General features: G+C 39.0%; 1 protein-coding gene across 3 annotated transcripts in view; it reads right to left on the bottom strand.

Annotated features, from left to right (window-relative positions):
* Positions 1 to 1,835: 1,835 nt before the first annotated feature.
* trim8b (tripartite motif containing 8b) overlaps positions 1,836 to 15,291 on the bottom strand; it is an 81,968-nt gene continuing 68,512 nt past the window's right edge. For all 3 annotated transcript variants that reach the window (XM_080205903.1, XM_080205904.1, XM_080205905.1), the window contains exons 4-7: positions 15,021 to 15,254; positions 11,502 to 11,533; positions 8,168 to 8,283; positions 1,836 to 4,239 (exon numbers count right to left, since the gene is read on the bottom strand). In XM_080205903.1, the coding sequence (XP_080062029.1) occupies positions 3,569 to 4,239; positions 8,168 to 8,283; positions 11,502 to 11,533; positions 15,021 to 15,254 (1,053 nt within the window). In that variant the 3' untranslated portion in view covers positions 1,836 to 3,568. The remainder of the gene's footprint in view (positions 4,240 to 8,167; positions 8,284 to 11,501; positions 11,534 to 15,020; positions 15,255 to 15,291) is intronic.

The following is a 15,291-nucleotide window of genomic DNA, read 5'->3' as shown; positions in this document are numbered from 1 at the left end:
AAATAATCAATCACATTTTAGCCCATGCCAAATAGGATTTTTAAAATGTATACATTTAACACCCACAAAAGCACTATTCTACTTAAGGAAACAGTAACATACTAGTTATTAAATCAGAGGTCTGGACTAATGATTCAGAGATATTAGTTCAAATTTCACCATGGCAATTGGGAAACTGAAATGCAGTTAATAAATAAACTTGAAATTAAAAACAAACCAGCAACAGTAATGATGGCCATGTAACTACTGTCATAAAAGTCCATGTGGTTCACTGATGTCCTTTAGGGAAGAAAATCTGCCATCTTTACCTGCTCAGGCCTACATGTGACTCCGGACACAAGCAATGTGCTTGACTCATATCTGTCGCTGAAGTGGCATCCGAAGGAAAATGAGGAATGGGCAACAAATGCTGGCGTTTGCACCAATGTCCAATTGCCATGATTAAATGAATGAATATATTCTGGGACTGGTAATTTGCAGTTTTCTTAGTTTTGACATGGGTTCTCCCATTGCGCCTTGCGTGTTGCTATCCAGCTTTCTCTAGATTAACAATCACTTCACAAAGAAAGTGAGATGGTATATACTTCAAATAATGCTTAGGATAGAGGTTTGTTATGACAGAAGAGCCCAATTAGGCCAGAAACAAATGGAAAGATAAGAGGGCAAAGGAACGTTGCATTGCCAGGCTACCCATCCCTCTCAGCTATGAGATAACATACAAAACTTTTTTTAGACTGGTGGGAGAGCTGGATAACGTGGGACAAAAGAAGAAACAAAAATAAAGACGCAATGTCTAGTAAAATGGAGATATATCCAGTAACACAGAAATGTCAACTTGAGGTAATGACAATTCCTTAGCCACATATTCACTGAGACCAATATTCTGTGCTGGCACTCCACAATATAAGTTCAGAGAATTTTTTTTTAAATAACATTTTATAGCAAGTAATCAATCTGGCACTTATTTCACTTGTGAGAAAGAGCTTCTATATTTTACTCACAGCTGTGCTACTTATTCGTTGCCAGTTGAATTCACATGGAAATCAGACTCAGCATGTACTCTCCAAAATTAGGAACAATCATTAGATACATCACGAACAGGTGACTACCATTAAAAATAAAATTAGCACTCCAAGGTGAGTGATGCCAGGATCATCTGGGTTGTCAGAGAAAGCATTTAGCAAATGCAGTTCAGGTATTAGTTACATAGGCAAAGCTCTCTCTGAAATACTCTTTATAACAGATCTTAAATCCCAACTTCAGAACATTTCTGCACCAGTATGAATTAAACTTGCAACCATCAGGTCACGACTATGTGCAAATAGTGTTGTCCATCCAAATCCAGAGACGTCAAAGTTTCTTGCAATTCTTTCATTTAGAAGTTTACAGTCAGCAGATAGAATTTCATTACCTTGCTTGAATTTAAACTTCTGCAGTGCAAGTATCACATGACCAACTTCCCAAAAGTAAATACTTCCTGGCTTTTTTTTGCAGTTCTGCCGAAAGACGTTATGGCAGCATGTCAGATTCTCAATTCAATTCTCTCACCATTCATGCATCAATCTAGGATAGTCAACATTGTCTAGCTATCAACCAAAGTGGACCTTGCAGCGGAGTCTGATCCTTGTTTTATCTCGTGAAACTGACAATAATGAGCAGTGAGGTTCTGGTTGCTTCCCCTCCCTCCTGATACCAGAATGATTGGGTCTAAAGATGGCAGCCTAGCTGCCACAGTGAATCAAATCTGAGATCTTCCTTGTTCTGTGGTGCAGAGAACATAACCAAATGAAATTAGAATCTTTGCACGCTTAAGAAAAAAAGACAGTCCTCAACGATGCATGTATACATGTTTATTCAATGTCTTAAAAGAAGATATTGATAAAGTGACATGAAATAGGAGGTTAAGATAAACCCTGCATAACCTGGTAACTATAAGTATTTGAGTAAGACAAAATACCGACAGTCTTTGATTTTACTGATTACAATAGTTTTTCCAAACACTGACATTCACCCTTTTCTGCAGGGACAAAGCAAAACAGAGCTCCTGTGGTCAAATGCCTATGGACCATCACCGTACAGTTAAAATACAGCCAAACCTCGTTACGACAAACCTTCTGTTACATCAAACTTTCCCCAGGTCCCCAACTGAAGCTCCATTTCAGTTTTAATTGAAAAAAAAAGTCCAAGGAATTCAATCCCTTGATGAAACAAACTTTGTTATAACATGCAGACCAGCAGATCCATCGGCACCATTTGTAATGAATTATCTTTCATTCCTTTGCCCAGTGATAACAAACTGCACTGCTGCAATTGCTTTTACCATTCACAGAACATCCTAGTGCCACCATCATTGCCCGGATGCAGAACTGAAAACAAACAAAACAAAATAAAGTAAAATCGGCGGAACGTTTTTTTCAGCAGTCGGTGGTGAAGGAATGAAGTCAGAACCGAAGAGCTCAAACCTTGGCAAGGTGAAGCCCCCACCCCCGACACTGACAAAAACCAAGGGTTAGTAATAATGAGGTTCCACTGTAATAGCCCATTCAACACAACAGGCCTGAAAAGATGTTTGTTCGACAAACAGATCTTCAACCCTTTGAGCATTATTGTAACATTCCCCCCACCCCTAGCATTTTCTAGAAATAAAAACAAGATTCCCAAATACTCCAGTTCTTCTACAGAATACCGATTAAGAAATGTTCATGTTATGCATTTAGCATATTCCCAATTATTTATCAATATATAGTTTACAGGACAGCATTTGCCAAACCTAAAATAATCTGTCTTTCTTCTAGCTGGCCAGGAACCCAGCCTGACCAGTATTTCACTCTGCATCGGAGCAGTCCTTTTGTGACTTTTTTTTAAATTACATGATTAAAGTGACAGGCCAAATCTGCCATGCTTAATTAGGGTGTAGTTTCAATCTCCAGGAAGCCAGAGTCACACCGTGAACACTTAAAACAAAAAAATTCTTTTCTTCTTAGATTTCTTGTTCCACAAGGGAAGTCCATACTCAAAGGGTTTATTGGGTAAAGGACCATTGGGTAACTATGACAATCAATGATTGAACGTCCTGCCTGACAACTCGCCAGAGACAATCCTCCATTCAGCATTGCGTTACCTTGTGACAACTTCCAGTGTTAGGGTAGCATATCTCCTCTCAGATCCGCCTATTTAACAGGTCAGACAAATGGTGTCAACGCATATCAGCGTAATTTGTGCTTCACTGTCAAATGGTACCTCTGTTTATTGCTGTTATTATTATACCAGAGCACTATTGTGATTAACTAATATTAAATGCCTCTGCAAAAAGTGCTAAGAGTTTTCATATAAAAATTCTGTTATGGTTGTGGCACTCCTGGCAGAAACAGCCAAAGGAAGTCATTTAATACACAACATGACTCCATCTGTGAATGGATTACTAAACCAGCACTGGAATTCAATTGCACAAAAAGGTTACATCATGTGCGGAATGTATTTTCTAACTTCTTTTTAAGCAAATGATTTGAAATTAACATTTACAGAAAGAAGAAAAACTTTTTAAAAAATGAGAAAATGCACAAACTGTTCAAAATGTATGGTAGACAGAATTTAGAAGATTAGTTTGCGGTGTAGTGTTCAGAGAAGGATTGGCCATATATCCTGCAGTTATCTTGCCTGCAGTGTTGTTATGAGATGCCGATCCCATTCCATACGATATTAGGGATTGAGGTACCGAGGGAGCAGGTGGAAGAGCGTGTGCGTATTCCTGTGACGTCACAGACCATGGGAAAGTGCCCGATCTGCTGTATGGCTGGTGTCCATTGTGGTTCGAAACAGAAGGCACACCAGAACAGTAACAGTTATCTACAGAGCAGACGAGGATTTTGCGCCCACCGTAACCAACTGACTGGGAAAGTACAGACTGCTGGGGAGGCGTGCCATTGGGATAGTGAGTTGTATTGAAGACTGGACCCGTGTGGACAGGCTGCGGACCGCTGGTCAGTCCCACAATGTGTGGGGAAGAGCTGCAGGGCACAAGAGATTGTGTGGACTGGCCCTCTACAACAGGCCCACCCTGACCCATGAACTGGCTGGCAACATTCCCAGCCGTAACTTCCAGGAAGCCATTGTCCACAGCAGATGTCGTGGGCATAGGGAAAGCAGTGGAGTGTTTGCGTTTTTCTCCAGCGGTATTGGAAATGTTGCAGGTGTAAGCTGGAACGCTCTGCAGAAACGGTACAGGAGTGCTTATTGTCCCTGTTGAAATACAGCAAAAAAAAGTTACATCAATAATCTGCAATTACTACAAATACATGGAGACAAGTATTGTTGTTACTTATTCAGCAGGCTGGTTTTATTTGTTTGAAATACAAAACATTTGTTTTGTTCAAGCTTCTGTTTTCTCAATGAACACTGTTAACTTTTGTCCAAATTATACAAAGTACTTCTCCTGTTCACATGTAAATCAACAACCATGAAAATTCTGCAACATAAGAGGTTGCATTCACCTGGCACATGCAACACTCCATTCTACCAATTCCTAGACTTAAACTCTATCGATTCCCACTTGAGCAAGTGCTCCCTGGAACGTTCCCAGTCTCTTCACTCAGTGAAACACTTTAATTCATTAATACTTAAGCCATGGTGCTCTGCAATGATACAAGTTACTAGTGGCCAGCTGGCCTTACAATCAGCGCTTGCCTGACTCATCAATACTTTTGAGTCAGATTTCAATTCTAAATGGTGGGTGCAGTGAACCCTTGTTGACATCAAGACCTGCTTCCTTCACCAATCGGTCAGAAAACTACCACTTTAAAAAAATTTGGCAAGTGCAGAAACCAAATGGGAATCCCGCCACAAACACGGGCTGGTTACTGAATTCCTAGTCTATCAAAAAAAAACTTGCACTTTAATTGGGTGAAGATTCTGCTGTAAATTGCATCTTTATATGCAACATTTTTTATAAATACCGCAGCTACTTCAAGAGAAAATCTAGGTGACAAGCTAAAATGATTATATTACTTGATGAATGGACACTTATTAACCAATTTTACAACTCCCATTTTTTTGATTGTCGGCTCTCATGATGTGAACAACTTAGGCAAGACTATATTAACTGCTATCCCTACTAAGACTGGCGTTGCATGTAGGTCAGACAAGGAAGGTGGGAGACATTAGCGAATCAGTTGGATTTTATTTTAACAATCCAGCAGCTTTTATGATCAGTTTGCATGACGCAAGACCACAAATTAGAACTTCACTCAAATGTCACAATTTGCCATGCTGAGTTCTGAATTCTTGTTCACCTGGCCTGTTAGCTCAGCACCATGTCCACTACACTACCATATCTATAAACAGTAGGACAGTGTAAAAAATTTAAAATAAATTTTTACTAATAAAAACAAAAATGAAGTGTTTGAATTGATATCAGTGAAATCACCAGTCAACACAGCTGTCTTCAGCAATGATCACAGGAAGTTGTTGATGGCACATGACCTGCTTTTGAAGAGATTACGAAAATAACCCTGCTGATTATTTCTTTTATACTTGCATTTTCCTTTATGTCCCCCCCATGGAGGCTTCTTTTAAATATTGCATTTATTTAAAACTAGTTCAACGTAGCTGAGCTGGTTTTAGGCAGATTGCCGAAATCTAAAAATAGCTTTATACTAATATATTTTCCATTCAACAGTATTCACAACAATTGAGAACAACAGAGCAGCTCAAATCAGAAAGTTAGCAAATTTCCTGAGTGCATTCAGGACAGTTTTTCCGAAGCACTGCTGGAAGACAGGCAATGCTAGATTTAGTAATGAACCGGACTTGGATAAGTGTTCCTTTACTGTTAGTTAATAACCTAACAGTGATCATAATGTGATCAAATACAAAGTAAGGTTTGAAAAGGAGAAACTTACTGAGATGCTGGATTTCGGTACAGCTAACTCTAATGGATGAGACAGATACTAATAATAGTAAATTAGTCAAAACTCTTACCGGGTAAGACTACATATGAACAGTGAGATGTTCAAAGGAGAACGTAGCTTAATACTAGTATATAGTTTTCCAGGGAGAGAGTTCTACTTGCTCAAGTAGAGGTGAGAGATAACATAAATAGCATACAAAATGCAAAGAAAAGAGTACATCCAAAAGGCACTGATTCCAGGAAAGAGAGACAAAATTATGATAAGAACTGCAAAATGGGAACATATGAAAATAAATTTGTATATGATCTCTAAACTAAGTTTTTACAAAAGTAAAGGGGCAGTAAAGGGTAATGCGAGCTCTTTAAAAATAGATGCAAGTAATATTGCAAATGAAAATAAGGAAATGCCAAGTGAATAATTACTTTGTACCAGTTCTCAAGTAGAGGCTCATGTAAATATATCTAATACTCTGGGTAAATCATGAACAAATCTAGGACTGGCACTCACTAAAATTAACATTAGCAAGAGAAAAGTATTGGAATAAAATAATGGCACTGGAGTTTGATAAATCCCCAGAACCTGGTTACAACCAAGGGTGAAAACAAAAGGAAGTGAGTGAGGAAATTACAAATGCTGTTAGCCATAATCTTTCAATGACTCTTGATTGTCTCTTTAGATTGAAAAATTGCAAATATAACTCAATATTTAAGGAAGTCTTACATAAAACAGGAAACTACAGACCTGTTAGTCTCACTTCTGATGTGGTAAAGTTTTTGGAATCTATAATTAAGTACTCAGCATCAAGATGGAATTGTAAAAGGGAGATCAAACAAACCTAACTGAAATTTTTTTGAGGAAGTAACTAAAGCAACAACTCTAAAGATGTAGCTTATCTGGATCTCCAGGAGGGAACTGAGAAGGTTTCACATAAGCAACTGTCAACTAAAATTAAAGCTCATGGAACTGAAGGCAAATTATTGACCTGGATACAGAGAAGGTGAACAGATACGTACTCTAATTGAGAAGAAGAGACAAGTGGTGTCTCACAAGGATCTGTGCTGCAGTCTCAATTATTCGCTATATTTACCAATAACTTGGGTAACGTAATAGAGATCCATATATACGGGTTTAACAAGGACACAAAGATTGATGGCAGTGAGTCGTGTGGATGGGAGTATAAAATTACAGAGACACTGATGAGCAAAACAGTGGCAGGTAATTTTCAACACAGGTTGAGTGTGAAATCATCTTTCTGGACAAAATAAAAGATAGTTTTTTTTATACTAGTGAAAAACTAGGAACAATTTAAGGGCCTATCTACACAAACCATTAAAATGTAGTAGACAGGTACAAAAGAAAGTCAAACTGGCTAATAGCCTTTCCAAGTAAAGGGCCAGAACATAGAAAGGGGAGGTTTTGCTGCAGCCTTGATTAGCCACATCTAGAGCATAATGGACAGGTTTTATGAATCCAGAGTTCTGGGGATTAGATTCTGAGGAAAGATGAGATAGACAAGGCTTCTATTCCTGAATTAAAGAAGGTAATTAATGGGGGATTTGACAGGGTAAAGAGAGAAACTTTTCCCACTGGTGAAAAGAGTCTACAGCTAGGGGACATATCAAGAATAATCCTATTCAAGAAATTAAAGAACACTTCTTCACACAAAATGGTGGCAGTGTTCTTGCTCCCCCCATCCAATAAAAGCAGCACATGCTACTCCAACTAATAATTTTAAATCAGCGATAGGTATTAACAGATAATGGGGCCAAGATGGGTAGATGGAGTTGGGATATAAAGATCAGCCATAATCTCACTGAATGATGTAACAGGCCTGAAAGGCTGAACGGCCTATTCCTGTTCATGCGAGCAGGCAGAGACATACATTCATTATACACTGAATAAACATTTATACACAAAGACAGAAAGGCACAAACAAACCCATGGAGATACATACATATCCTTTCAAACTTTTCACAATAAATATATATTGGAACTGCGCCGTTCTGTTTGTGAGGCATTTATGCTGCTCCCAGCTTTTCAGCTGCTGCCTGCAGAAAAACTCTTATGCTCCAAGCAATCTCTCTACTGGCCCCCAAAAGTTTTTTCAACTGTTTTCTAAAAGAGAGTGAATATATAACTGTAAAATCTCAACTCGTTATACTGGGCTTAATTATACCTTAACCTTTAACTCCACTTCGCCTGAAGGTGACACTTGGTTATGACCCCACATACAGGTATTTTGTAAAATTTGGACGCTTTACCTTCAAGCAACTTTCTGATGTGTTTCTCCTTCTTACCAATCTCACTTAAGAAAGGTTTTGGCTGGAGGTGACCAAATTTGGGAGGTGGCAGTCCATTTCCTGTGCAAGCTTGAGTCCTTCAAAGAAAGAAATATTACAAACTGAAAAAATGTTTTAAGCTGTTTTATATAGCAACTATAAAATGTTACAGCAAACACCTACTCAAGGTGCAATGTACAGACAATCCATTTTTCCAGACTCTGCCCACTCACATATTAGAGCAAAATGTGGTTTACTTCAGGCCTTATGATAAGTAAGGGCAAAATTATGACAGACCCACCTCCAAATTTACACTTTCCCAATCCAGCATTGTGCTTACAGAATCAAAACTTCCTTCTAAATAACTCTCCATCAACTAGGTTTAAAAGACGCTGCTATTTTATTAATTAATAAAGACTTAATTTTAACAGTTGTACTATCTAATGATTTCCAGTAGAAAAATGTGTCTGCCATCCAAAATTATTAAACAAACACATCACTGATGAAACATTTAAAACTGAGGTCTTTGTTCACGTGGAGCTTATTAATAAAAAATGTTCTTGGAAGTCTGTGTTAAGATGACGACAATCACATTCTAGGCTACTTTGGACACTGACAATGTTCTGATGTCAGAATTCTCTGACATAACCTTGTATTTTCATATCTCTCAAATGGGAAAAACCCATTGACAAGTAACTGTTATTGAGGAAAGAAAAACATTCACTATTTTGAACAGAAAACACGTTTAGCTTATTACTGATAGGACTTTTGAGATAGTTTGCATTCCAAACTTCAAATGGTGCAGAATAGTCAATTTGAGCCCTGCCAGTTAAAAGCTCCAAGAGGATCAGAGGCAACACATGATCATTGAGTAGTCCCTATGCATATGGTACCATTCATTCACTAGTTATACTCAGAATGAACATGCACACATTACAGATAATCACTGCTCCACCAACACAATAATAAAACCACCAGAAACAATACCACAGTGCATTGTAAACCGATCTAATTTTCCTCAAATGTTAATAGCAGAATCAACACTAGGCACCTGTAAATGAGGTTGGCATTTGCAGCGCTTTTTTAAGATATGTAAACTTCAGCCTTTGGTAAAAGGGCCATCAACACTGACTTTGTTTCCCTTTCCACAGGATGAGTATTTCTAGTATTTTCTGTTTTATTTAATGGGTTTTGCTTGTTCGACTGCAGGAATGACGATAAAGACAAAATGATTCCTTCAGTCTGCTATGGTTAGTTCCCTCGTACAGCAATGTGACACAATGTATATTTAGTTGGTCAGCATGTTAAATCCTAAAATATTAAAAATATTATGCAACCATACACTTCATAATCAAATAAGTGGTGCAAAATCTTACTTCCTACACTCACTATGTGTCATACTTTTCTATAAGTTCACATTTATGGAAACTTATCACATTGTAATAGCACCCTCCCACCAACAGTAGCACAGTTGCAGTCATACAGCCCCCAGTTCATGAACCTAACACTTACAACCTACATGGAGCACTCATGCTCCAAGCAACTTAACATCTCTGCTCCCAAACCGTCCAAGGTTTCTTGTTTGACAATTTTTCAAAGTAATATAAAATTATTATTAAGGAAAAGATTATTTTAAAATGGGAACAATTCCAACATGTAGTTAATAAGGCAAATGATATTTTGGCCTTTATTGCAAAGGAGTTGGAGTTTAAAAATAGAGAGGTTTTGTTGCAATTGCACAGGGTGTCGGTAAGGCCTCACCTGGCATACTGCATACAGTTTTGGTCTCCCTACATTTGGGGACCGTCCAAGAAATTCCTGGGAATAAGAGGATTGTCCTATGAAGTGAGACTAAATAGTCTGGATCTGTATTCCTTGCAGTTTAGAAGAGTGAGGGATGACCTTATTCAAACATATAAAATCCTGAGGGGGTTTGAGAGGATACATGGTGAGGTGTTTTCACAAGTGTGCATGTTCTCGAATAAGGGGACATAGTTTTAAATGACCGACCCTTTATCTTATAGCTGAAGTGCATAGATTTCTTCTCACTGGGGGCAGTGAATCTCTGGAATTCTCTGTCCCAAAGCGTACTGGAGGCTAGGTCATTAGAAATATTTAAAGTGGAGGTGGATAAATATTTGATTGCTCAAGGAGTAGAGGGCTATGGGAAATGGCACAGAAAAGGAGTTGAGGCCATGATTGTATTGAATAGCGGGGCAGGCTTGAAGAGCCCGGTGACCTATTCCTGCTTCTATTTGCGTTCTTGTGAATTACATTTGCGTACCATAGTCCAGTTATTCCCTGCAGCCAACCTTCCTTCATCTGAAGAGTATATTTGGTCTCAACTTTCAGCATACAACACCATAGAAGACTGATGAGGGTATTTTGTGGAGCAACAGATGAAGTTTGATTAGATCAGCTGGAGTACTGTGTGCAGTTTTGGGCGCCGCACCTGCGCAAGGATATTTTGGCCCTGGAGGGAGTGCAGAGGAGGTTTACTAGGCTGATACCGGAGTTGAGGGGGTTGAGCTATGAGGAGAGGCTGAATAAACTAGGCTTGTACTCGTTAGAGTTTAGAAGAATGAGGGGAGATCTCATTGAGACGTATAAGATGATGAATGGGATGGATAGGATAGAGGTGGAGAGACTCTTCCCGCTCAAAAAAGACAGTAGGACTAGGGGGCACAGCCTCAAGATAAAGGGGAGGCGGTTTAGAACGGAGTTGAGGAGGAACTTCTTCACTCAAAGGGTGGTGAATCTCTGGAATTCTCTGCCCGTTGAAGTGGTGGAGGCTGCCTCGCTAAATATTTTTAAGAAGCGGGTTGATGGGTTCTTGATAAGAGAGGGGATTAAGGGTTATGGGGAGAGGGCGGGAAAGTGGAACTGAGCCACGACAGATCAGCCATGATCTTATTGAATGGCGGGGCAGGCTCGAAGGGCTAGATGGCCTACTCCTGCTCCTATTTCTTATGTTCTTATGTTCTTATACAGAAGCATGGCGCAGTCTACTTTGAAGAGTCTGCAGCGTTGCTATTTATAGAATCTAAATTCGGTGCTAAGACAGATGGTTTGATTTACAAGGGAAGGCTATATTCTAAAGTACTATAACTTGTGAATCTAGTTCAATTAATAGAATTAATGCAATCAGTAATAGCCCAACAATTAGATCCTCAGTTCAGTAAGTTCCAGCATGTTACAGCTTTCTATAAAAAGCCTTGTCAGGGCCACTTTCAACATTTTATCCTTCACATGCAGATGACCAAATGTCCTTCATTTTCTTATGAATCATTTAAAAATTTAAGATATCAATGCTTACCTTTCCAGCAAAATTTTTACTGATTTGGTATTCTGGAATAAAAATAAAGTTACAATAAGCAACATGGCTACCATTTTATTTGTAGTTTTGACATTATAATAATTACATTTAATGTAAGTGAAGCAAAGTAAGAATCTGGACTTTTCCTGTTAAAATCCTTTAAAAGTTTACATCCCACAGTTAAAACTGAATGAACAGAAATGAAAAGTTCAGTGATCAATATATTCCCTTGGGTGCTCATTCTTAATTGGGCACTGGTAGCCTTCTGGCAATCTATACAAGTTGCAATTCTTTATGTAAAAGTCTGGATAGTGATGGTGAGCAGGCTGCATAATTGAATGGGTACTTGAAGCCTTCCCCCGCCCTGGGCCAACAATCTCAGCATGGGCACTTCCCAAAAGGAATTATAGGACAGTGAACAGGAATCCCAAGTGCATTTGCTTCGTCTTAGTCTGAGCCTTAATTGTGTATTCTTTGGCTTTCTCGACCGACAACACAATTGAATAAAGCAAAATGAAAAATAATAGTAAAATATATTTACTAGTCACAAGGAGGCTTACATTAACACTGCAATGAAAATCCCCCAACACTCCGGCGCCTGTTCGTGTACACTGAGGGAGAATTTAGCATGGCTAAATGTACCTAACTAGCATGTCTTTCAGAATAGTGTAATATCTGTAATTTACAGAATATAATACACATATAGCCATTTAGTCAAAGAATTATTCATTCTTGTCAGTTTTTTTTCCTTCCTTCATTTAGATGATCAAGTTCTAGGTTCAACCCTGCCATAAAGATGCTGCAACTTTTCCAGGGTTATTGCGACAGGGCAAGAATTCAACAATTGCTATTGCAATGGTGAAGATGTCTTAATGATGCAGTTTAGAACCAATTAAAACATTAAATCTGGAAAGTTACAAATTTGCTAAAAGCATAATTTTGGTGTCAAATGAAATTTGATTAAATGAGCCAGAAACAAATTTGCATCCAAAATCGACATGTGCATTTTTCATCCAAGGTCAATGGACAACAATCAGGAACACAGAGACAAAGTGCAGCATCTTTACTTGTAGCCCAGCGCAGATCACTAACTGAATCCTAACCAAGGTCACCAATTCATCTCACAGGCCTGTGGACACCAGAATTAGATTCCCAAGTACCCCAAAAGTCTAATGCTGAAGAGAGAGGAAAATGCAATTATGAGGTTCTTAATCTCAATGGAAAACAGAAAAAAAGGATTTTAACACACACCAAAATTAAAAATTCTACTCCTATTTATTGGCATATATACCCACTGTGAAACAGCTTTTTCTCAGTGTGTTCCTTTGCTTGTTGATTTACAGTAACATGGGGAAAAGAGAACTGGCAAAAAGTATGCAGTGACATTAGGAACAAAGTCAGGAACTGTGTAGTTATGGCAACTCAACTTGGAATTCAAGTCTTTTTTTATTGCTGGGCAGGAAGTAAACAGTTTTCCTATTAGGACTACTTGTCAATAGTTGGCTACTTAAAAAAAAAGCCAGGAAACTAGCTGTGTGCATGTTTCTTCAAGTCAAGTTAGAAACCAAAATCCTTCTGTAAACTGTTCATTTCTGCAACAGAATTTCAATACCTTCAGAATGAAAAAATAACAAGGTGAGGCAGTGCATATTTATCCCTTTAAATTAAAAGAACCAGATTTTCTCCTTGGCACCTTTTAATCAAAAATAGTTACAGTACAGTATTTAGTTTTGCTTTCAGATTAATTAGTCAGGAATTAATTAATAAATAAAATATACTTATTTAATCTTTCTGTTCATTTCACATATCCCATCTCTAAGGCTGACAGTGAAGCAATTTACTTGGGCTATTATGGGAGAGTCATATAAGTTTATAGCATGGAAACAGGGCCTTCGGCCCAACTTGTCCATGCTGCCCCCTTTTTTTTAAAAAACCCCTAAGCCACTCCCAATTGCCCACGTTTAGCCCATATATAGATGTGTGTCAGGGCAGGGGGTTTGTGGGATTCCCACCTGCATTTCTCTTTTGCAAGCAGAAAGCTTGGTTTGTCAACACACAGTTGCAACAGAGCCACCAGCAACATTCAAACACAGCAGCTGGGTAAAGCAGCACCACCCTCTAAACATGCTATACCCAAAGGCACCAAGGTATGTCTTCAGATAGACAACCATTTGATTCTAAAGCAAAAGGAGGGGAAAGCACATACCCACTGTGGCATACTTCCCACTGGTGGGTTCGGCCACAGCACTGACAAGGTTTGCTGAGGTGTGCATCTTCAACACATTATAAAATAGAGAGAGATGCAATATCATAAAATTAACATATAATTGAGAGAAGTAGGCCATATTATTAAACCTTTCTTATTAATTTTCCATTCCAATTTATTACAGCTACATTTATACCATATGGCAGCAAGTCAGTTACAGAATAACACACACATGATAACACACCTCGTCACGTTCATACCTCTCACTCCGCTCCCCCCCCTTGCATGTGCTCACCCCCTCATACTCTCACACACCTTTCCAAGATCCGATACCCCCACTCTCACACATGCCGATCCAAAACTTGTATACCCACTCTCTCACTCGCACTTCTCCGAGGCTCAAACCCCCACCCACATTCGCACCTCTCCACTCACTGCTTCCTGCCACCTGTTTTGCCGCCAGATCACTCCTCACTGTTTCCCAGTATCAGCAAGATGGAATAAATCAAATTGGCCAGGAAAAAGCATCTCGGATCACTGTCAGCCTACCAGTTTCCAGTGCTTCAAGAAGCCTTGTTCTGAGTGACCTATTCCATTGCAGTCAATATTACTTCTTTCAAACCGGCCTTTGCCAGTCACGTGGCAACCACAGACCCCTGGAGACCCTTCACGGATCCCTGGGGGTCCGTGGACCCCAGTTTAGGAACCCCTGCCTTAGCCTATGCTGCACAGAAAATCCAATGCCCCAATTAATTCTATTTGCGAAAACACCTTGAAATTTTGTCCTTAATTATAAATAATTGAAAATCCAAGTCACTTTTGCCACCACCAATAGTAGCAATAACGTGTATCATCTACAAAATGCACTGCTGAAACTCACCAAGGCTCCTTAGGCTGCACCTTCCAAAGGACAAGGACTACAGAAACATCACCACTCAGAAGTTACCCTCCAAACCACTTACCATCCCTACTTAGAAAAATATCATCATTCCTTCATTGTTGCTGGGTCAAAATTCTGGAACTCCCTCCTAACAGCACTGTGGATGAACCTACATCACAAGGACTGCAGTGGGTCAAGAAGGTAGCTCATCAGCACCTTCCCAAAGGCAATTAGGGATGGACAATAAAAACTGGCCGAACTAGCAATGCCCACATCCCATATTTGGATGAATGAATTAAATAAATACTGATGCAGGACTTTTGAATTATGCCTGGTCTAATTACCTACCATACTCTAACCATGCTTCAGTTGAAGACTTGATCCCAATTCCACATGCAATATCACTAAAGACTGACATTACTTTAGAACTTGCCTTCATAAAGGAAATATCCTCTGTCCTGTCCCACATTTTTTGGACGGAGTTCAGTAATTTTTTAGCCTCCTCCAGTCGCTCATTTAGCTGATGCACTTGCGATGCATTTTCATCACAAAATTTTGTTCGTGTTTTATCAATCAGTTCCAAAGTTTTCCCCAGATCCTCTTCCAAGATTTGTCGCATTTTCTCATACTGCAGGCGAACTTCCTCTTTTAATTGCTGGACTTTTTCCTAACAAACAAAAAAGCAGTGGTAGAAATTACTTCAA

Source organism: Carcharhinus amblyrhynchos, chromosome 17 (genome assembly GCF_965287045.1).
Source record: "Carcharhinus amblyrhynchos chromosome 17, sCarAmb.v2.hapA, whole genome shotgun sequence".
In the NCBI taxonomy this organism is placed as follows: Eukaryota; Metazoa; Chordata; class Chondrichthyes; order Carcharhiniformes; family Carcharhinidae; genus Carcharhinus; species Carcharhinus amblyrhynchos.
This window is presented reverse-complemented; position numbering and strand designations above follow the sequence as displayed.